Source organism: Mesitornis unicolor, unplaced genomic scaffold, assembly GCF_000695765.1.
Source record: "Mesitornis unicolor isolate BGI_N332 unplaced genomic scaffold, ASM69576v1 scaffold41486, whole genome shotgun sequence".
NCBI lineage: Eukaryota > Metazoa > Chordata > Aves > Mesitornithiformes > Mesitornithidae > Mesitornis > Mesitornis unicolor.
In genome coordinates this window covers 28,342-50,913 of record NW_010189665.1, presented here as the reverse complement: position 1 = coordinate 50,913, position 22,572 = coordinate 28,342, and the positions used below count along the sequence as shown (strand labels likewise).

At 35.2% G+C, this 22,572-nt stretch overlaps 1 protein-coding gene across 1 annotated transcript in view; it reads right to left on the bottom strand.

Annotated features, from left to right (window-relative positions):
* Positions 1-350: 350 nt before the first annotated feature.
* Positions 351-22,572, bottom strand: part of LRRK2 (leucine-rich repeat kinase 2) — a gene marked incomplete at both ends in the record, with an annotated part of 50,556 nt that continues 28,334 nt past the window's right edge. Inside the window, 23 exons of the mRNA XM_010186146.1 lie at positions 351-511; positions 1,176-1,366; positions 1,509-1,609; positions 1,929-2,075; positions 2,808-2,999; positions 3,153-3,299; positions 4,373-4,527; positions 5,450-5,637; positions 6,484-6,572; positions 7,196-7,397; positions 8,026-8,244; positions 9,468-9,595; positions 10,603-10,832; positions 11,326-11,507; positions 11,900-12,086; positions 13,958-14,051; positions 15,902-16,050; positions 17,309-17,559; positions 18,073-18,293; positions 18,758-18,827; positions 19,622-19,743; positions 21,316-21,504; positions 21,730-21,985. Of these exons, the coding sequence (XP_010184448.1) occupies positions 351-511; positions 1,176-1,366; positions 1,509-1,609; positions 1,929-2,075; positions 2,808-2,999; positions 3,153-3,299; positions 4,373-4,527; positions 5,450-5,637; positions 6,484-6,572; positions 7,196-7,397; positions 8,026-8,244; positions 9,468-9,595; positions 10,603-10,832; positions 11,326-11,507; positions 11,900-12,086; positions 13,958-14,051; positions 15,902-16,050; positions 17,309-17,559; positions 18,073-18,293; positions 18,758-18,827; positions 19,622-19,743; positions 21,316-21,504; positions 21,730-21,985 (3,871 nt within the window). The remainder of the gene's footprint in view (positions 512-1,175; positions 1,367-1,508; positions 1,610-1,928; positions 2,076-2,807; positions 3,000-3,152; positions 3,300-4,372; positions 4,528-5,449; positions 5,638-6,483; positions 6,573-7,195; positions 7,398-8,025; positions 8,245-9,467; positions 9,596-10,602; positions 10,833-11,325; positions 11,508-11,899; positions 12,087-13,957; positions 14,052-15,901; positions 16,051-17,308; positions 17,560-18,072; positions 18,294-18,757; positions 18,828-19,621; positions 19,744-21,315; positions 21,505-21,729; positions 21,986-22,572) is intronic.

Sequence of the window (22,572 nt, the reverse complement as noted above, 5' to 3'; positions counted from 1 at the left end):
TATGCATTACTGAAAATTAAAACAGATAACTTTAGCAGTATATTTTCAGTATCACAATAATCATACTAAATCAAGACAGTAAAACATTGTAATGAAAGCATGTAATTTGATTTGTTCACTTTTTAAACCTTTAGTATACTCCTTGATTTTATTAAAAGGGGTTAAAACATGAATAGGAAGAAAGGTCAAGAGGTACAAATCTGGCATCACAACTTGTAATACAATTAGGACTGTATTTCATTATTTTGACTGGAGTATAGATTTGCATTATTTCTTAGAGACTAATAAAAAAAACCATCTTAGCTATTTTTTCCACATAATACACTGTAAAACAAAGCATTTTTCCATACCTGGTGTGCCTTCAGAGGTTTTTATTCCCATTCGGCAACAATACTGGGCAATGCCATAGTCAGCTATTTTTGCAATAACAGCTGAGTTGGGATATAGGGTAAAGAGCAACACATTGTGAGGCTTTAAATCACGGTAGATGATCATTGCTGAATGCAGGTACCTGTTAATCAAAGAAGTATTTACTGAAAGTATTCCTAATTGAGGGATGCACCTACACATACACACTCGTTTCATTATTCCCACAACAGTAAATCGTACTTTCAGAAGTTAAATATTGTGTTAAAAATGTCAAACATGACACCACCACCTTACTGAATACTGACTTCAGATTTGTTCTGAAATACTATTTACTGGCACATACACGTTGCGGTATTTTAGTACCAAGTCTTATCTGAATTGTCACTGGCAGTTTGAAAACTGCATCTTAGAAGTTTAAGTTTCATTGGTCCTCGAGCTCCTTTGCAGGTTTTGTCATTTTACAGTCACACTTCAATAGCTCCTGAGGACATTCATGGACTTTCATAACTTTAAAAATGCATTAAATTAATTTCTTTGACATTTTAATATGAAATCAACAGCAACATAGAAATTCCACCCAGAGGTCTTGCTATTTCTCTACTTATATGAGCGCCACTTGTTAGCAGAGAAAACACAGATAACAAAAGTTGTGTTATATATCAGCTAATCGATCATAAAAATACAAGCATTTGTCCGACACAGGGAATATTCTGCTTAAGATATAAGAACATAGAAGCTTTTCATTTACAGTATATCCTACTTGCAGCTGTACCCTGTTTTTACAGCAACACAGAAGTCACATTTACCTTAAGCCATCAGCTACATGTAGAGCTATCCTGTGCTGGAGCGTCCTGGTTAAACTTGCATTGTCTTGTTGAAGCAAACGATCGAGAGATCCTTTAAGGGCCAATTCCATCACCAGCATCCGGGGACGGATTGCAGCAGCCAGCAGAGACACTAAACTGGGGTGATGGAGATGACAAAGCACTGCAAGTTCCTGTAAATTGTAAAATCAGGTGAAATACTGCAAATAGCATAACCTCTGTAGCTCTGTTGCAATTTACTTAAGCTTTTTAAGCTCTGCACTAGGGCTGGTATTCCAAGAGCAGCACTACAGAAAAAAAGGCACTATTTCTTACTTGTCTTAGGAGCCTGAGGGAAGTATGTTTATTGAAGATCTTTACAGCAACCTCTTCTCCACCATAAGATGCACGGTACACAGATCCAAACCCACCATCACCTTTTCAACAATAAAATGAGAAAGAATATTAAAACCAAAGCGATATCAACCATTTATCAAAAGATAGCTGAAAAAGTCCAATTTTAAAATGCGTGGATTATCTACTGTGTTAAGCTTTATGATCAGTAATCTAAACACATAAAAACCAGTGTCCAAGCATACAAGTTAATGGAAAATTCGTAACTGAGTAACATGAAATTCAGAATACGCTGAAAAATACATTTCCACAGAAAAGAAATCTCTAACATATGTGTTCCATATGTTCAATAGATCTGTTTACAGAAACTCTGTAAAAAAAGCCTTACAAAGTAATGCTCACCCAAGAGAAATTCAGGAGCTTCATCAAATTCCAGGTCATCATTGTTCAACATAATATTTCTAGGCAAATCAGCCAGAATCAGATCAGGAGCAATCTGAGCTATTGGAATGGTATGTCTTGGTTGATCTGGATTTACCAAAAGGTCACCTACAAAAAAAAAGAGACAATTTATAAAAAAAAAAAGGTAGTCATCATTCAAAAGGTACTGAAAGGTATAAAAGGTACATGGATTTCTGTGAGTGCATCTGATCGATGTACCTACAATCAAATTCTCATGTGTGTGTATATCAACGTACGCACACACTCATACATATATATATATGGAACAAAACACTAATTAAGGTTGCCATTCAACTTAATATATCTTACATGTTTAAGTATTTTCAAAGTTCTATATATGTACCAATCAAATATGATAGCAACTGTTGCTATGTAACACCACCAAACTAACCAAGAGATTATTTTTCTGCCTATAAGAAGAACTCTGTTAGTATGTAGAATGTCATCCTGAACATCACCTTTTAAAAACTACTGTTGTACGTGGTCCAACCAAAAGATCTAGTATTAGTTTTACTACGGATTCAATTCCACAAATGAAGTTGCATTATCAACATAATGACAAAAGGATTATTTTCATTATTGCCATTTATACATGACTATACAAAGTAGCTGCAATCAGTCCCATATTCTATACTTCTACACACTTCTCTTACATAAAAAAGAACAAGTTGCTTTTGACTTATACTGCAATTTTTTCTTACAGAAAAGAAACATTTAAAAATAATGTGAAGTACCCAAATGTTTTAAAGGGGATGTCGTATAATATTTACCTAAATACAGGTGTAATCTCTATATAGGTCAAATGACATAAATATATACCTTCTTCAGCTTTTTTAAGTAATTCATCAAGTAGTATTTTTTGGTGTTCTTCACCGTCCTGAAAGCTGTACAGAGCCCATTTCTTCAGCAGTGTTTCTCCTTCACCACACACATCTATATCCAGCAAACCTGGAAACCATTCTTCCATAAGAGAATCTATGTGATCCACAACTTGCCCCAAAAGGATGCAACCTGTAGGAAAGCAAATGAAGGAAATTAGAGCCTCAAACCGCCATACTTGTAATTTCAAAGCTAAACTCTACATTCCAAAGGCAAAAGCACAACAAACCAAAATGCCAAGCTGCAATCAAACTGGAGCAAAAATCAGGCTCAGGAATAATTAACCTTTTCTGCAAGAAGGTGCTGTAATTTTCAAAAAACTGTCTGGGTTGTTGTCAAATACTGCTGATTCCACCAGACAATAAGCTTCAGGAGACCAATTCAGGTAGATGCCTTGTCTCCAATACATTCTATTAGGACGAAGAGCTCGCTCTAGGAAATACAAAATTAGATTAAAAATCTGGTCTCCAATATGAAGGTCATATTTAGAAATATTTTTAATAATTCATGGTACTTAAAAAAATTTCATTAAGATTATAGGTTTATGCCTACGCAAGTAACAAACAAAATAAAGGCTACAACTTTGCAGGGAAGCCCCAGAAAAGCTGACTATATGTCAACTGGTGTTCAGATCTATAAGGCATATCCACAGACCAAATATTTAATCAGATGGTAAGTCATGTAGCAGGTGATGTATGTAGGGATTACAGAAATGCTTAGGTACATTCAGGTTCAAACACAGAATATCTTGTGTAACATACGAGAAACAGACAGTAATTCAAATTTTTCCTGTATTACACACTCATGAAATAGCAAGATGTGACTAGAATTCTATGCTCATGAGAAACTGAATGCCAGGACAGCAGGCAGTCATAAATCATATTTGTAGAGCACTAGCAACGCATATTTTCATGCCTTAGTTGTCACTAGTATTCATAAACCACACATTAAAAAACCAAAGATGGATGAGATTGCAGTGAGCAGTGAGTGAGTGACTGTGCAGTATTTAGCCACTTGCTGGGCTAAAACACAACAAGCAGACAGATCTCATGTCAAAGCATGGAATTACTGGAAAAAATTAAAGACCCTCCCCACCTTCTCATTAAAGCAAAGTTCTCAGACTTTCATAAAGGGAGAATCAATGAACCTGAGGAAAAGGAGTTTGTTTTTCTGTGCAGAAGACATATTCTTTCCTGTACTCTTTGTAGAAGTGAGTGGCAATATGGCATAAATATAAGGATTTCCTCCATCTCTAGCTTGCAAAAGAGAGAAATAGGCTGCTTACAACCTTCACTTTCTTTTGCACACCATTGTAAAGATCAGGCACTATCTGTTCCTGGATATTTCTAAGTTACATAAATGACCACTGTTCTTTCTCTCACATTTGTGAAGCGGCCAGAAATTAGCTGAAGTAAAACAATGTTGGGAATTAGAGCTCTAACGTGCAGGTGTTGGCATTCAAAGCCAACACACTCACTATTGCTTTTGAAGATAAAGATTTGTACCTCTTCCTGACAGCATGTAAGGTGATATTTCAAGCAACCTGTTGATCAGCCTGGACCAAAATCCCATCGGAAAGTATGGCATCTCATAAAGCCTGATGATAATCTCTGAATTTTCACAGTGGGGAAGCTCTATAACAGGTCTGTGATCAGACAAACTGAAAGAATCAAAATATTAGACAGTATTTAATGATGTACTTCATACAAACTGTCTGATGACATACATTATTTATTATGTAAAATGTATTATTTATTAATGAATGAATGATTCAAATGATCAGCAAGCAGACAGTGCATTTGCTTATTCTGCTTGCTTGTGCTTCAGTGAAGTTCTCCTGTAAATTAAACCCAACAGAATCTCACTATCATTAGATATTGACTGTAAATGTGAGAAAAACTTGAGGCACATGTAAGGCAGGTAAGACATTCAGGTAAAATCTTCCTATCTCAGGACTTTAAAGAGGGTAGACACACTAATCAACGCAACCATGCAACACTCTCTCCATTACGCAACATAAGCATCATTAAACACGTTGGGGAAATCTGTAACTGAAGCAGAGAAACTGTTACCTGCTTCAGATAAAGCAAAAAAGACTGCATCCAAATTCACACCACTTTTTTGTAACCACATTTGATAACTAGACTGTTTGGAGGAGTTATTGCCTCTGAGTAACCTGACTGTGGTTCTCACTCGAAGCAAACAGGCTATAGAGATTCATGGTTATCTTTTATATTGCAATAAATATCTGTAATGCTGCCACACCACGATGTAAAGCTAAATTACGATCTTCCTGCTGCAGACTCAAAGCACGGTAACTGTAAAAGAAATATTATCCTCATAAAGCATTTTATCATCTATAGATTCCATTTACCCACCATGCTAATAGGATGTAAGCTTTATCTGCTATAAGGTCATCTTCACACATCCCCAAAAGCATTTACTAAAATGTACTGTACTAAGCACATATAATGCTTTCACATAACCAATTGCTATATTTTTTAAACTAGTTAGCCTGCTGCCAGGTTTTTATTTTGATTGATCTCTATGGCTGCCATATGGGGGTTTAGCTCTTTGCTTACCTGCTTGGTATTAGTAGTTGATCCTCTCCTAATGGCAAAGCAATCTGAAACTTTTCCAGAAGCTTAAAGTATTGTGACATGTAGATCTTAGGAAACTTGCTCTTCTTTAAAAGGAATTTTTCCACATCTGAACGCTTTACAATTCCCTTAGGATATTTAGAAAAGCCTTCCACTTTCACTGTCAGAATCTGTCAAAAAAGTAAAACAATTTCAGATATACAGTCATCATTAGATTCCATTTTCCTGATGAGCTTTGTTCCCTGAAATATTTGGTAGCCTATTATTTAAGGGGAAAAATGGACTCCATTTCACAGTGAAGCCAAACATTTCCATACTGCTAGCCAGCAAGAAGATAGCAGTGAAAAAATTTAACCTGTCCAAGCCACTTGTGTGCTACCATTCTTCAGTAGCTTTCACTGTGTTGCTATCTTACAGGTCTTTTCTCTCTCTTAATCCCACCAGATTTAAAGGCTCAAATTAATATTTTGCCATCCCATTTCCTGCACTGAATGAAAGGTATAGTTTCAGAGGTCAGGAAATCTGAATATATAAAAAAAAAATTGAGAGTTTTTCTAGATCAACATTTCAATGATGGTTTAACTTAAACAGTCATCCCCACACGTGAATCGGTATCACCCACTTTTCTCTGCCATCAGTACCATGCATACAATGACCTTTTTTCCCCCATTCTTACTACTTTAATCCAAAGTTCCAGCTTTCATCTCAACCTATTGTATCATATTGCAGGATTACTTTGCATCCATGGGGTTTTTCTATTCTACATGTATTCTTGTCTCAGGTGCAGTTTAAGTGATACTGGACGTTACAGCATAAGAACATTTAACAACTGAGACAGACAGTACTCTAGAAAGCAAAGGAAACTGAAGGAGCCAGGTTAATCAGTCTGGGGCCGAGACAATTCTAGATCATGAAATAGCAAAGAAACGGTGAAGAAGAATCACTGATATGTTACAGCACTTTCAGATGGAGAAAAAGTTTCATGAATGTAGATACAAAAATAATCAGACTCTAACCTGTGCCATGATTTTACATAGCCACTTAGGATCTACAAAATACAGATCTCTTAGTTGTAGTGCTGGGTCTTGAAAATGAAGGAGTACACCTGCACAAAGAGTATTGTAATTAGCAATGCATCTCTCAAGCTCTGTATTAAGCAAAGTAAAAAACCCCACTTTGAGTTGTTTTTCTTGCGTGACTTGACATAAGCAATTTGAATAAAAGCATAAATAAAAAAAGCTATTAAATTTATATCTCAATATCTCAGGAGACTAGAATGCAATCATGGTTTGTTCAGATTTACCTTTATTTTCATATGTTCTGTTAGATTTGTAATCTGACTTGGTTTTTTGCCAAGCAGCTACGCCCTGTGTGGTTTATTATTTGAACTTAGGAAGTCTCTACAACACTGAGATACGTTGTTACATATATATACCTACATATTCTATTCAAGCTATTAAAGCAGTTGCATCTTTCTTCAGAAACTGAGTTGTCCAACCAGCAAGTACAGTGTTTTCAAGGAGGAGTAAGAGATACAAATTGTTACAGCAGTGATCCTTTATATCATGGAATTCCATGTTACCCAAGCTTAAGCATTTCAGCTAAATGCTTTGTGGCAACATTGTGTGGGATTTAAAAAAGCATACAGGTCTCTCTGCTGCAGATTTGCAATGAAGTGCTAACAAATGTAACAAGTGTAACAAATGTACACTGAAGATAATATTTTACCTGATTCATTCAGAAAGTGAATTGCATGAGGGAGTTCATTTTCATCCAATTGTAACTGGCTTTCTTGCACCAGTTCCAGTAAGCGTTTCTGATCAATCACAGGAAACTCAACTGGGACATTTTTACGTTCCAGCAAAATTCTCTTCTCCAGCTCCAGGTAGCTGTCAGGAATTAGCTGACCAACCACTGGTTGATCTCTGATCTGTATAATTAATAAAAATAATAATCTTAAATGTATTAATTTATTCATGTGAAATGCAGACAACAAAACTAAGATGTAAGGTGGGTATATCCACTCAATAGTAGCAGCAAGAAGGAACAAGAACACTCTATTGATTAACATGGCTTCCGAAAGGTAGATATAACTAGTTTTTCTTTCAGCATTATAATATGAATGTCTTTCTATAAATGAATACTCAAAGAAGAAAATACGGAAAAATTTCCGTATTACATGTACATAAATAAAAAATGTTCTTCAGAGAAGACATTTCAAAGAGAATCTTTGTTTTTGAAGTAAAAGGAAAATATTCCCTATATGAACAATGTCATACAACTCAGGTTAACACAACACGATAGGCAAATGAATAAAAAAAAATGACACCTCTTAGTTGAGATTTTTAATAAGTTGATTTTTTTGGTAGAAAATGAAATGAAAACCAACCTGGTGATTCTCCTTCAGTAATTTTCTCTGTGTGACATTTTATAGAAAGCAAGATGAGTTTGCTATCACTCTAAAAATGTATTTAACCATGCGTTATTTCATGTTGTAAAATCTATTTACTTAACTAAAGCTAGGATGTTATCAACACTACAAACAGTACGTAGTTTACCTTGAAGTGAAGACTCTCCTTTATTATGATTTTCCGAAGTCTCATAATGGAATCGGATTCTTCTGTAGCATTCACAAAGTGATAATCTTGGATTGCTGGGAAGCCTCGCTTATTCAATAGCTCTTTTGTAATTTTACTCATGCAGGCCTTACGTTGCATTTCATCAGAAACATCTAAATGAGTGCCAACAAGAATGACGGGGGATGTTGAAGCTCGAGCCTGTTAGTAAGATCCACACAATTGATTAACTCAATAGTCAATGTTGATGTTATTGTTTTATATCCACATAAAATGTGAGCAACTTGGCCAAAACAATCCCTACAATGAAAAAAGCAAGTGTATCTCCCTTTTGATGTATACCTCTTTTACATAAGTTCAAAATCCAAAATACTATTTCATGTCTTTATTCAGAGCAAGTTTAAACTGCAATCCCATATAATAGCCTTGACTGGGTAAAAATGCACCATCCTATAAATAGGAAACAGTTTTTAACATACAAAGAACACTCTATTTCAAAATAGAAATATTTAAAAATCAGTTTTTTCTAAAAGGAAGCAGTGTAGATCTGGATTTCATACTTAACATTGTCTTTAAAACAGAGGGATAACTGTATTTTTAATTAAAAACACCCAACAAAATGGAAAAGCAAAGAGCACTGTGCTGGTAGTGATTGGGACAGTGCTGCAATGAGACACCAACAAGTGCATAACAGAAGAGAACATATCAGAAATGGTCTTCATGAACACTGAACTGACTGCAATCCTCTGTCCAGTATCACTGCTCAAGGTGAAAAGAGTGAAAAAGACAACTTTAACAAACAGGATCAGTATAGAAAATCTTTGTCATTGCATTGCCCAGCCATGGCTAACCATCATGCAAAAGGAAAAGACAAGTAATGCTCACCATGGGGTGATTCCAACAAATGAAAATAAAACACTAAGAGCAAAATAAAAACATATAGACAGATTCTCAGACCAACATCCCTACCATAGTCCTGGAGTAATTTCTGTTAACAATAGGATGCTAAGCATGCACTCAACAGCATGACTTCAAACCTGCATCTAATCACTTTTAAATTAGTCAAATTCTGATTAACCCAGAATTTACAATGGTGTAAAAGACAAAGTAGGTTTAACTCATCATCCCCTTAATAATATCTTGGTTTTATCAGTCAATTCAAAATATTGACAGAACATACAACCTATTCTTCTGTGTATCACTCTACACAATTTTAAGCAAAAAATGGTGCTGCTCATGTCTTTGTATGTCTCCAAATATTTTCATATCCAGTACATGATATATTTCAGCTCTTGCTTCATATTCTTTATTTGCTGAAGAGCTTTTTTCCTCTCTCCCTCTCTAAAAATATTTGTGGTTAATTTGCTGTTCACCAGCAGCTCCCTGGAAAGTGGAATTCCACTCTGAACATAGCTGTGGCTTACCTTGATGTTAAAAAGCCACGGCTTCATGGCATCCACCTCTGCTTGTCCTTTGCTGAGATCATAAACAGCAAGATATAAGGCTCTTTGGGTCATAAAATGAGGATGGGTACTGTAGAACTCTTCTTGTCCTAATGATAAGAAATTACCACTGATTAGTACCTCCCTCGTTGAACATCTTCAGATCATAAAAAGGCAGCAGAACACTTATTCTCAGATCACTAATCCACAAATGAAATTAATGCTTACAGAAAGTTATCTAAAATGACAGAAAACCTGTACTAACTATGAATTTTAGGTAGGTACTCTGCAGTACCTCATTGACTGAAGTGTAGTGTTGACATATGTAAGCTAGTTTTAGATCAAGAAGTGGAAAATAAAAGAACTGGGTAAACATGGTTGCTGTAAAGACAACTTGAAAGGTCACGATTCTTTTAAAATTCAAACACTGCATTTCTCCCTCACTCCTCCTTCCTTCTTCCCTCCCTTTCTCCTGTCCTTTCAGCAACTTCAAAATAAGACTCCTAAATTCACATGATTAAGCACTTAAAATCCCAACTGAAGCTGAACATTCAGCTTCAATGCTGGTCTTCCGTGCTTATCCATTGTGATAGAGACTGTATGTAAATGATCATAGACCAATGTTTAAAAACAACTTTTCTATAGCATAAAATACCTCTGAATCTTAGAAGTGCTTGTGGAGTCCCCCAGACTTAGAAAGTTTTCCAAAAGCCCAAAGTTCAAAGACTACCCCAAATTGCTTTGTTTTCTGTGACTTTACGAAACAGTGATATCATAGAGAGGGACCCAGACTATAAAAAGGAGAAACAGGGCTGAGTGGAGGATGATTCTTCTGGTGGTTACAAGCAGTTTCTTACTATTCTCAAATGCCAGTTCAAGTGCTATGGTTGAAATGAGTGGTCAGACCACATTTGGTGATAAAAAATTCCTGAGGTTTTATATTAAATTTGAGGGATTAGCTGCCAGTTTACAGAATTCACTAATTTGTAAGTGGTCACTTGACTTTAGGTCTACGTTTGCATGATTCTGCTGTCCACAACTCACAGAATCTAAGAATAAGTAATAAATTAAGGTGTTAGAAAAGACAATAGCAAAGGACAATAAACTTTTGAAATACCTCCAAAATCCCACACATTTAATATAAGCTCTTTCTTCATTTTGCCTTTCCCTTGAATGATCCAGTCTTTTACATCAATGCCTACTGTAGCTTTTGGAAAGCCCAATTCGGTTCGTTTGCATCTCATTAGTTGTTGTAGCAGTGTAGTTTTCCCACTGCCAGTGTTTCCAACAATCATGAGCTTCATTCTGTTATAAGGTACAGCCTTCTTCAGTCGTTGTTGAAGAAATCTGGTATAAAAAAGTTTGCAGAACTCACAGAAGTGTATAATAAAGAAAAATACCAACAGAACTCAGGACCAAGGAAAAATCTAAAACCATACAATTTTCTTCAAATTTTCAATATCTGTTTGATTTTAGTAGGATTTTAACAGTCTATTCTAACTTCTGATTTGAAAGTTAAAGCCTAATTCAGAATGTGTTATTTTTTCTACCCAAAAATGTGAACTGTGCAACGTACTTGGGAAAACAAGAAACAGATCAGAAATAACTGGTAAGCACCACTTATAGCATTGCTTATAGAAGCACCAAATTCAGGAAGTAATACTATTATAGTCTAAATCACTATAATCTATTATATCTGTGTGTGTTGATATGATACCTTCCACAGAGTAGCATGCTGGATTTCATATGAGAAATCAGCATGTCTTTTCAAATGGATATGTTGTTTTCTATATCTCAAGAAAGCAAAACAAGAATATTCAAGAACAATATGGCAACAAACCTGATAATGTCTCTGGCTTTGCATCCCACATGTTTGAAGTCTAAATTAAGATGGAGTCCTTCCAAAGGAAGATCCCAGATTTTGGACAGCCTTCCCATTTCATCTGGAAAGAATCTCAAATCGGGATTGTAACTTACATCCAGAGAAGTCAAGTTCTCTAGGAAGCCAATCTGAGGAGGAATCTAAGTAAAAGAACATTTAATGGGCAATTAAATGTTAAAAAAAACCCCAAAAACAAAACCATGAGGATGAATATTTAGCAAATATTTAACAAAACTAGGTATTATTTTTACTGCTGTAGTTTAACTTTTTTTTAATAAATAGGCCTAATATCAAACACTAATAGACAAAGGACCTCATAATGAATTCAGTATACAAACTGATTACATGACACATTCCAGACAGAAAAGCTTAATACGGTGATTTTCATTCACAGGAAGTACTATTTGCACTTACATACATTTTACTAATAGAATTTAAATGATATGAAAGGTGACATGAAAATCAAATGAAAACTGAAAAACTGCATTCAACTGAAGAGTGATTTAATTGTAGGTAGAATCTTACACTTTACCTCCTTTAACTTGTTGTGGGACAGGTGTAGCTTTTCTAGCCTAGACCATGCACATGCCTTTTCACTCAAGTCCAAGACATCAATTTGATTATGATTAAATAACAGTTCCCTTAAGTTTAATGATTTCCAGTGCATTGGTCCAGGCAGGCTTATGATCTTGTTTTGGCTTAGATCTACTGATCGCAAACTAAAGACATAAAAATAAAAAAGAGAGGTTAGCAAATAAAAACTAAAACCAACTTAAATTAACTGGAACTGCATTAATTTTTAATAAATGAACGGATATCAATACAGACAGTTTTCTGACAGGAATGAAGACAGAAGAAGATAGACAGTCACTACAATGAGCAAAAGTAATTAAGATGACATATTAAGTCGGTCTTCATTACCTCAGAAGAAAATATAAGAAAATACGTATGACTGATTCAGGACAATACTCTTTCAGTGTATTTGTCTGTGAATGAAATTGCCTGCTTATGAAAATAAACATCTACACTGTACTGTGCGTGTATGTTTCAGACAGTAAATTAAAGGATCATCGTAAATAAGCGTACATATTGTGGTAATAGCCCACTTCCTTCTTTTTTTTATGATTTGCAGACTTGCATGGCTCTGTTCAGATTAGTAGAAGACACAGATAAATATGGTTCACACTCCTGTATTGCAAATATTCAGTAATTAAACTGTAAACAGCAGTTAATACACATTTATAGCCAGCTAACAGAAAACAGAGTTTAGCTCAGGATTCCAGTTAAAGTTGAGTGAAGGACCATGGAGTACACTGTTACATGCAATGTCTAACTTACTAGAATAAATGTATTTAAAAACCTAATTGCAATCTAACATAATACTAATATGTGTTTTCATGTGTTGTTTTATAAATTTAAAATAAAAAAAAATAAAGCAATGGGGAACTTCCTGGTATTATGAACGTTCTGAAACCCAGAATTCCACTTATAAACTATGGAGCCTCACTAGGTGATCTCAACTGGTCTCCCTCTTGCTCCTAACTTAGGACACTAACCTCAGATGGTATGGACACCTCACTTTCATCAGAAAGTTTCTGTGAATATATGTTTGCAAATATATGCATGTGCATAAATTATACAGTTTAAGAACTATATAAGAACTATATAAGAACTATATAAAAAAGAACATTTCATTACTGTAAGTCAACTGCTGGACAAATACGCTGTTTATATCTGTGAAACATGAAGCCAGCAAAAAAGTCCATGCAACTTCTTGATTTGCCTGTGCTGGGAGATGTAGAACGTGAAAGCTACACCTTTTTCAATACATCCATTAAATTTGCCGCTGTGAATATCAAGGTCAGCATGCTGAAACGGTGTAATATTATGTTAATAATGATGTGCTCCATGTAAATCTGATTAATGCAAGTTCAGAAATCCGTGCATCTGCCCTCCCTGTGGCGCCATCAGCACTCACATCTACCCACAGCTGTCAGATAACTAATCCAATCATCCCTTCCAAGCACTCCTTTCACAATATGATTCTAGTGACATGTTAAGTCAGGAACTTAAAAAAAGCAGAAGTCTGATTTTCACATGAGTAATGCTCTGAAGATATAGCAAAATAAATGTCACATGCATCCTTAACACAATTCCATCTAGAGGAAGAGTCATTGTTTGAAAATAAATATCTTGTGATATTTTGGAAGTGAAAAACTAATCTCAGCAGCCTTGTGCAAAGTCTGCAGAACTTCTTGAGAAGAAAAAATTGCCAGTTTTTACTGTTGGTTTCAAGAAAATAATAAATTCATTCTGGTCTTCTCAGCAAGAATAGTCAGCTTCAGCAGTCAAGCAATACATTTTCAGTAACAGGTATATGAATTTGAGGAACAGAATTTCACAAAATCATGAAGAATGTGGCTGATCTGTCTTCAGTTAAAAGCTACTAAGTTTTGGATTTAACCTGTTAGAGAGGATTTCCTGAAAATCAGTAAAATATGCCAAATTTTCTGCTTGATAAAGGTCCTGACAGTACATTTTCTTAATCAAGAACTTGACATTAACTTCAATAAATAAAATAGTAACTTACTGTGGTAGAAGAAGAATTGCTTCTGGAACATTAATAAAATGATTTTGGGATAATTTTAAGCTTGTTATGCTGGATGACAAGTCAGGTATTAATTCTAGAGCAGAAAAAAGAGGTTAATTCTATTACTTTCAGAACTGTTTAAATTATTTTTAAAGGTCTGGAATTTTCTAAAGTCAAAGAGAGACTAAGAGGTCAGTTGATCATATTCTATACACAGGTCTTTGTACAAGCTACCAGAGGCAGAATCTAAATCTTTTTTTTTAACGCTTACTTAAAACTCAGAAAACGAGAAACAGAGAACAGAGTTAATGTATAATCCTTTTGTCACATTACATACTATTACACTTCATTTCATATTGGCAGTAAACTGAAATAATTCTACTTGCACTTTACTGTATTGATAGCATACATAAACATTGCCGTAATTTCTCCAGTGAGTGGTGGTTCTTATGCATATAAAAATGACTGTAATGGTTCAGCTGTGTTTAATGCAGGTATAAGAGCTACCTTCTGAAATACTGTGACAATACTTTTTAAATGGAAGATTTTACGTCTTGAGGACAGAAATAAGTTCTTACAGTAACTTATGAACTCCTGCAGTATCACCAAAATCTCATTTATGTAATTTGTATTTTTCATGGCTAAATTCATTTTGACACCTTTGCATAAAATATGCTAAGCCACTGAAACACATGCTGCAGTCAATTCAATTGCTTAAAAACTGGATTCTAGTCGAGGTGATCTGCCCTGTGGTACAGGAGCTATCTGCACATTGCTTGGAGACGGAGCTACAGAAGACTGGCTTTTTCTGGACCAGGAGCTGTAAGCCAAGACAAGTATCTCAAAGCATCTCAAACAACACCTGCATCCAGGCAAGTGAATCAAACATTCTATCTTATTCAGAAGACAATGCTGGATGTAGTGTGTCAATACTTACAATCATAGAATCATTTAGGTTGGAGAAGACCTTTAAGATCATCAAGGCCAACCATAAACCTAACACTGCCAAGTCCACCACTAAACCATGTCCCTAAGTGCCACAACTACCTGTTTTTTAAAGACCCCCAGGGACAGTGACTCCACTGCTTCCCTGGGCAGCCAGTTCCCATGCTTGACAACCTTCTCGGTGAAAAAATTCATACTAATATCCAATCTAAAACTCCTCTGGTGCAACTTGAATGCACCTTTCATCCTATCACTTGTTACTTGGGAGAACAGACCAACACTCACCTCGCTACAACCTCCTTTCAAGTAGTTGTAGAGAGCGATAAGGTCTCCCCTCAGTCTCTTTTTCTCCAGGCTAAACAACTTCAGGTCCCTCAGCCACTTCTCATAAGACTTGTGCTCCAGACCCCTCACCAGCTTTACTGCTCTTCACTGGACATCCTCCAGCACCTCAATGTCCTTTTTGTAGTGAGGGGCCCAAAACTGAACAGAGTACTCAAGGTGTGGCCTCACCAGTGCTGAATACAGGGGAAGGATAACTTCCCTAGTCCTGCTGGGCACACTACTTCTGTTACAAGCCAGGGTGCTTGTGTAATATGTATTTCAGTATAGTTTTAAACCTGTATTAGTACTATATTTGCAAGCTAACTTCGAACAACTTCCTCTGCCTTGAACCTTCCCCAACCGTATGTACAATCTCAGGTTCACTCACCATTTTTATAGCATCCACTATAAACGTAAAAACAAGATGTATTATGCCAAGTCAGATCAAACGTCCCTCAAGCCCCGCTGGAAGTATACCGCTTCAGTGATCAAAAGCTGATGCTTAGGGAACTGTATAAACAAGGACAAGCGTATGTGGGACTTTCCTTTTCTGTTCTTCCAAGACTCCAAATGCTGGTGGCTGAGGAATTTTGTGACCTGGAATTGTTTCTAGAAAGTGGATCCTATTGTCACAGATACTTACCATTAAGTACGTACTTACTCAACAATACTTACTCAACGCATTCATCCTGGCGTTGAGCTGTTCTAGTTTTGTACAGCCCATGAAGACATTCTCAGCAAGGGATGAAATATTGTTCTTACTAATGTTTAAACTTTTCAGTTCTTTCAAGCATATGGGTGAACACAAACATGGAATTTTGTTTCTGTGATAACAAGAAAAAAATAAGCCATGTTCAATTTATAAACTATTAGCTAAAAAGTGAAAGTAAAGAGTATTGATCTGACAATGCTACCCTTACACTGGTAAACCAAAAATAAGACTTTTATATAGATAAAGACTGAGCAGTCTGCAAAAACACTGGTACCTGCGGCAACATGGGATAACATGACTGTTATTAAGGTTGTTTTAATTAATTTGGAAAGCAAGTATCAGAATGTACTACAAGATATCATTTCTTGATTATATACTGCAGCTCAATCCCACAGAAAGAGGACTGTTGCATTTCTGAGTAGTTCTGTTTGCTAAAGATATGGGTCTGCAGGATTACAATCACAGAATGACAATCTAAAAAAAAAAAGAAAAAAGGAATTCCATATAGGGGATACAATTCAGGATGAGTATATAAAGTACAAACAGTGTATTCTGGGAAGAACAAGGTCAGAAAGATCCTGAAAATACAGAGATAAAAGAACCATGCTGCACTGTTTAGCAAGGGTAATATTGCTAATAAAATTCAAAATAAAGGTTATGAAGAAATGCAAGAGGATACTGAATTTAAAATATTGCTTTTGTAAATTTGATTCACATACTTAACACTGCTTGCTTTAGTTATGTATGCTGTTATCTTTATTCTGTGCAAAAAATATCACCATCTTATTTAAAATAAATTATAGGAGATGAACGAGACAGTATCTGCAGTTTACAGAGCTATCAATAATTGCATTCTTAAGAATTTCATATAGGTATATATTATCTCACAAATATGATAAAAAGTGTTGGCAAACAAAAAAATAACACATTTTCTCTGCTCCTGTCATTTAAAACATATCTAGACCAATAAATGCAACTCCATGAATACTACTTCCAAAAAACCTTTGGTGAATATGAAATATTGTGGAAACTGTATCCTGCACACAGAAAACCTAGTTGAATATGTTAGACAACATGGACAGTCCTGTGAATGAATCGTGTGGCAGCAGAAAATGCTGTACTAAATAATTTTTAGGATGTTACTGAAACTGCAATGCTATCAGATTCTATCAAGGCCCACAGACATTCTCATGTGCTTTGTAATACAACACTGAAAATTGTAGGAATTTACACATTTGGAAGATGATGTCAGAGTTCCACTGCTGACTAAACAATCCTTTCCATGCCATAACAGTCATCATTCTGGATGACAAATATAATATTTTCTGTTATGTTTGTTATGCTACAGTCCATTTACTAATGCTACTCACCCTTCTAGCAATAGCTGTTCCAGGTTTTCAGCAACATTTGTAAGAAATTCAGGAATGCACACCAGTTGATTGTATGAAAGATTAAGTTGTTTTAGAGTTGGACATCTGAGATATGGATCCAAAACAAAGGAAGGTCCAATGTCATTTCGAGAGATATCAAGATTTGCAATACAATTCATTTTCAGTAAATATGTTGGAAAAGAAGTAAATCGGTTACTGTGCAAATCCAAGTAAGTCAAGCATTTCAAGTTCTGAAAGAAAAGGATAATTAGTTTTTAAAAAGTTGAATGAAAATACGAATTTATACATTTTAAATTGGGTTATATTTTATACAATTTATTAATTTATGTATATTTTCCTGTCCAGGAAAAATAGCAGAAAATAGCAATCATAGCAATGTAACCATTACAATTTCTATTACAGAATAAAATATAAAACATTCTTCAAAATTCATAAGCTCAGTTTCATAAAATTTAACGCATATGAATTGCATGTAGCTCTTGCTTCTATTTATGTTATTATGCTACTCAACGTAACACATTCTAAAGCAGTTCTCTGCAGTAAATTATTTAAAACTGTTCTGTGAAAATACTTTTATGTCTAGCTGAACATAAATCCACTGAATGAAAGCTGAGTGCATGTATGAAGCATGCAAAAATATACACACATATTCATGAGTAGTATTGTTATTGGTACATTGTTAGAGACGAGTAATTTATTATAACTAATCTCAATTTGTATTACATAAAATTATGCAGAATTACATCACACAGTTGTTCTGGAATGTTTGTAAGAGCATTTTGGTGGAGCTCCAGTTTCTCGAGATGTTCCAGATGACTTGATAGGCAGCTATTCTGGCTGATGGCATCAATGTTCTCCAGCTCATTTGATGAAAGATCAAGTGATTTAATATATTCTTTCTCTGAGATCAATGAGGAAAGACTGTCTGATGGTCTCATATGTGGTGAAAATTTTGAGATGCCTTCTATTAAAACAAAAACATGGGAAAAATAACATTATTAAATTTATCATGTAATTAAAATTAAGATTAATCAACTTGGGATCTAAAGATGCAGAAAGCAGTGAATGTTTGCATACTCGTTAAGATCCGAGTCCGCGAAGACTTCTATTAAGAGACAGAAATTTATGTGACAGTAGGGAAGAGATAGACACTTATGCACTGCACAACAGATGTAGCTTTGGAAAGCTAATGAAGGCAATAATGAAATTTCATTGCCTGTTTAATTCTACATAAATTATTTGTGAAGCCCAGGAAAAAAGAATACACTGTATATGCATTATTTGTACTCCACTGTAGTATTTTAAAATGTATCCTCCTCTTTGTAAACAGACATATAATCTGACCACAGTCTTCGCATGCTATGCTTGTGAAAGCTTATTAAGGATGAAAAAATCTGTTATATATGTTAAATGGTGTAGTTTACTTACTGGGGGATTCATCTGAAGGCAGGAATTTTCTTCTTTGTTTCATTAATGGTTCATAATCTGAGCCAGGTCCCTGGAAAATCCCAAAAGAGAACGAAAACCAGTTATGGACATATGCAGATATCTAAAATTATCTGAATTCAGTAAATTTCTTCTTACTGTGGTTTCTTTTTATCAGAACTTCCAGAAAGGAAGTTTTCCAAAGGAAACTGTACATTTCAACTAAAAATAACAATAGGTCTCCTCTTTATAAAACCTACTGATCCATGCAATATGAAAGAAAATTAAGTTCAAAGTGCAATGGAAATAGTGCATCTTTAGCAACCTAAAATGACTTTCACAAGAGTGGAAACAGGATGGAATAGAGTATTAAAAAAAAAAAAAATAACTTTGTCTAGGGAAGCCAGTCTCTCCAACTTCCCTTTATAGTCAGTGGGAAGAGAGAAGCTCCTTTCAAAGGAACTTGACTTTGAAGCCACCAATTTGTCCTCTTCTGTCCTCTTAAGGAATCAGTCTCTCTTCATTGATACTCTGGAGATCAGCTTCACGAAAGGGTAGTTAAGTTTTTGTGAACAGGTGTACAGTTTCTGTGTCTGCATTTCAAGATCAGACTGGAAATCTGAGCAATTCACAAGAATGTGTACTTTTTACTGATAATATTTTTTTTCTGAAATAAACTCTCATCTTTACAGCGATCTGGAGCACAGTAATTGCACAGCAATTGAAGGAAATACTAAGTGGCAACAAGTGGAGACAAGAGCCCATATGGCTACATGACCTTTTGTAACACTTGATTATTAATAATTTCGCAGTAAGCAACACAGATGGACTTATATAAGGCCTGGAATGAATAAGGATCGGACTTACCACGGAGTAGGAATGTCGTGGTAAAGTAGGAGAACCTCTTTGAAATGCCATTTCCCTAAAATATAAATCAGCGACTGCAATGGAATTGGACTTCTTTTTTGTGAAAAGTGAACCTTCACTTCCTAGTACAAAACAGCAACACAGGAGGACAAATAATTAAGAAAACATACTTTAAGATGAGGCTCAGAATTCAACTGTGATATAGATGCTGGCATACAAAGGAGAGATACATGTCAAAAGCATCAATATTAGCAGAATCTCACTGGTTAATTGTGTGTGCAATAGGCCAAGAATGTTGTCAACATGTTTTATTAGAGTACATGGGCCGTGCTAACCTGACATGTTCCAAATATGACCTGCAGCTTGGTACACTGATGCTTTATCATTTAAAATTTGCAGCAGGTTGGTATTATTCTGCATGTTTTGTAACATGTCTTTGTGCTATTGTAGCATAAATAACTTTTTAAAATAGAAAAAGTCTGCTTTTTAATAGATAAATTTGCACTTCCATATTTATTGAAAATGAATAATCAAATACCACTCTGGCTTTGGTGATTCAGGGTTATCTGGACTTATTTAGTGTTCCTCCTCTCAAAGCTACTTTTAAAACTCCTAAAATCACTCCTGTTAGCAAAGCCTACATTTTAATAATAATTTATAAATGACCTAACAACTTTTCAGTGTGGGACAACAAATAGTACCTATCAGTATGACATGTCCATGCTAAAGTCTTACAAGAATGAGTGCTGAATGATGTTATGGAAAAGAACAAAAAAGAACAAAAAAATCCTTAGGATTCCCTGATTCTGAAATTCAAATTCTTAATCTGTGATTATTTTAAGTATCCAACAGTCCTAAAACAATAATGACATCTGAGCAAGCAAAAGACATATTGTAAATTAATGCCACTCACTGTTATTATTTGGTTACTGATACTATAGACAGAAATGGTCTTTTCTGTAAGTTAAAGGCATTCAGATTTCCTAACCAAGAATTATGTTCAACTGAACACACACTTGTCATTTACACTTTCTGATCCATTAGATATCTTTGGGATAAGGCTTATTTCACTGCCTTTATTTGTTAACAATATAGTCCTCTGTACCAGACTTAGTTGTGTGCAATTGACAGAAAACCCACGGTATAGGGATTTCCAGACCACAATTCACCTGACTTCATGATGAGACAAACTGTGCTCTTGAAGAACTTGCTTTTTGCTGTTGACTCTAAAGGCAGCAGACAAGAACTGCTCAGAAACAGACATGAAAATACTCAGTATCTAAATCTGGTTGGATGAATCCCACTCTCTCTCTTTGTAAGAAACTCAATGCATGAAGAACTAATTCTGAATGGATAACTGAATAAAATACTTTAAGGTCCTAATTCTGTAGATAAAGCACACTCTTACTCAACATAAACTATTTTCCAATGTTACTGCAAACTAAAGTTTAGATTTTTGTATTCAAGATATATATATATATATGCTATATAAATTATATGCAAAAGTATTTTTTTCAAGGGAAGTCTTTTATCTCAAATACAAATAAACAACTGATTTACGAGTTTTTATGTGTGCTATTTACTCCTCAGCTTATAGTCTTACAATTGTCTAACTACTTTGAAGGAATTAATAGCTATGGTTTGGTACACTACATTGGGATTATAAAAAGAAAAAAGAAAAAAGAACCAATTACCTTCACTATCAATGTCATCACTCAGAGGAAAAACACTGTCCACTAATGGGTCAGAAATGAAATTCCAATCATAGTTTTTATCCGCTCCATCTTCAGAGAAGTTTAGATCAGAAGAGGCTCTTGATCTATCATCTGAAATATTCTTCATCTGGAATTTAAGCACCATTCTCGCTAGTGCAGAACCTGCATCTGTATGCACAGGAAACAAAAAAGATAGCATATTCTCCAAGAAATCCAAATAGCTTTAAAAAGGTAACAGAAATAACTTGTTTTATTTTCAAGGTTTGGCAGTCTTTCTATAACCAGCTGAATGCTATGAAGAGATCCCCAACTGAAGGTCTTGATCTAAAACACTTATATAGTACCATCAAGAGATATTAACACATTTCATATAACAAATTCTATTATACTCACTTTGTTTTCTTAATGGAGTAAGTTTATCTGGGAACAAAGGAATGAGCCAGGAAGGTTCTAGTCTCCCAATACCAAACCCTCCAAGACAAATGCTGCTGTTGGCAACATCAAGGCTAAGCTTCTTTAGGAGCAAGCTGATGATCTGGCTATCTCCTCTCTTTATACTGATGGTTAAAGCACTTCGAACATCCTGCTCTCGAGCACCGTTGGCTAATAGCAATTCCACCAATTTAGGATTATTTCCTTTCTCACAAACCTAACAAGAGAAAAGCAATTTTAAAAGTTTATGTGAGGCACTCAAACAACAGCTAACTGCATTAAGAGACTTGTTTCAAACTCAGATTCACCGTATGTTTAGGGTCATGTCTCTTTTTCAATTATACAATTCCTCACCCCTCAGAGCATATGCCTGCCTAAGACACCCAAGCACCAACTCTCATTTTCCTGCAGTCTTTGCCTAAAATATAACAAATGCCTGAGTTCTGCAATTGTAATTTCTGCCATGAGTGCACACAATTTCCATGCAAAAATGAATGCCAATTTATGTATGGTTATTGGTGATTGCATGCGTTCTATGGCAACTCCATTTAGTTATCTGTTCAGTGGAATAAAAACACTTAGGAGTTATTTTGCTATGTCATCAGATGAACTGCCAACAGTGGTGAGATAGATTCAAGCCTTGCATAGTGCTACGGACCTCAGGCCCACTGTCTTCAGTCAGCTTTACTCCTTCCAATCTCTCGGCCTGCTTTGCTACACAGAGCAGTGTTGATTGTGAATATTACAAATAATTTTTAGGAATATTTTCAGTTACTTCAGTATTTCCACTGTGGTTTGCTAACA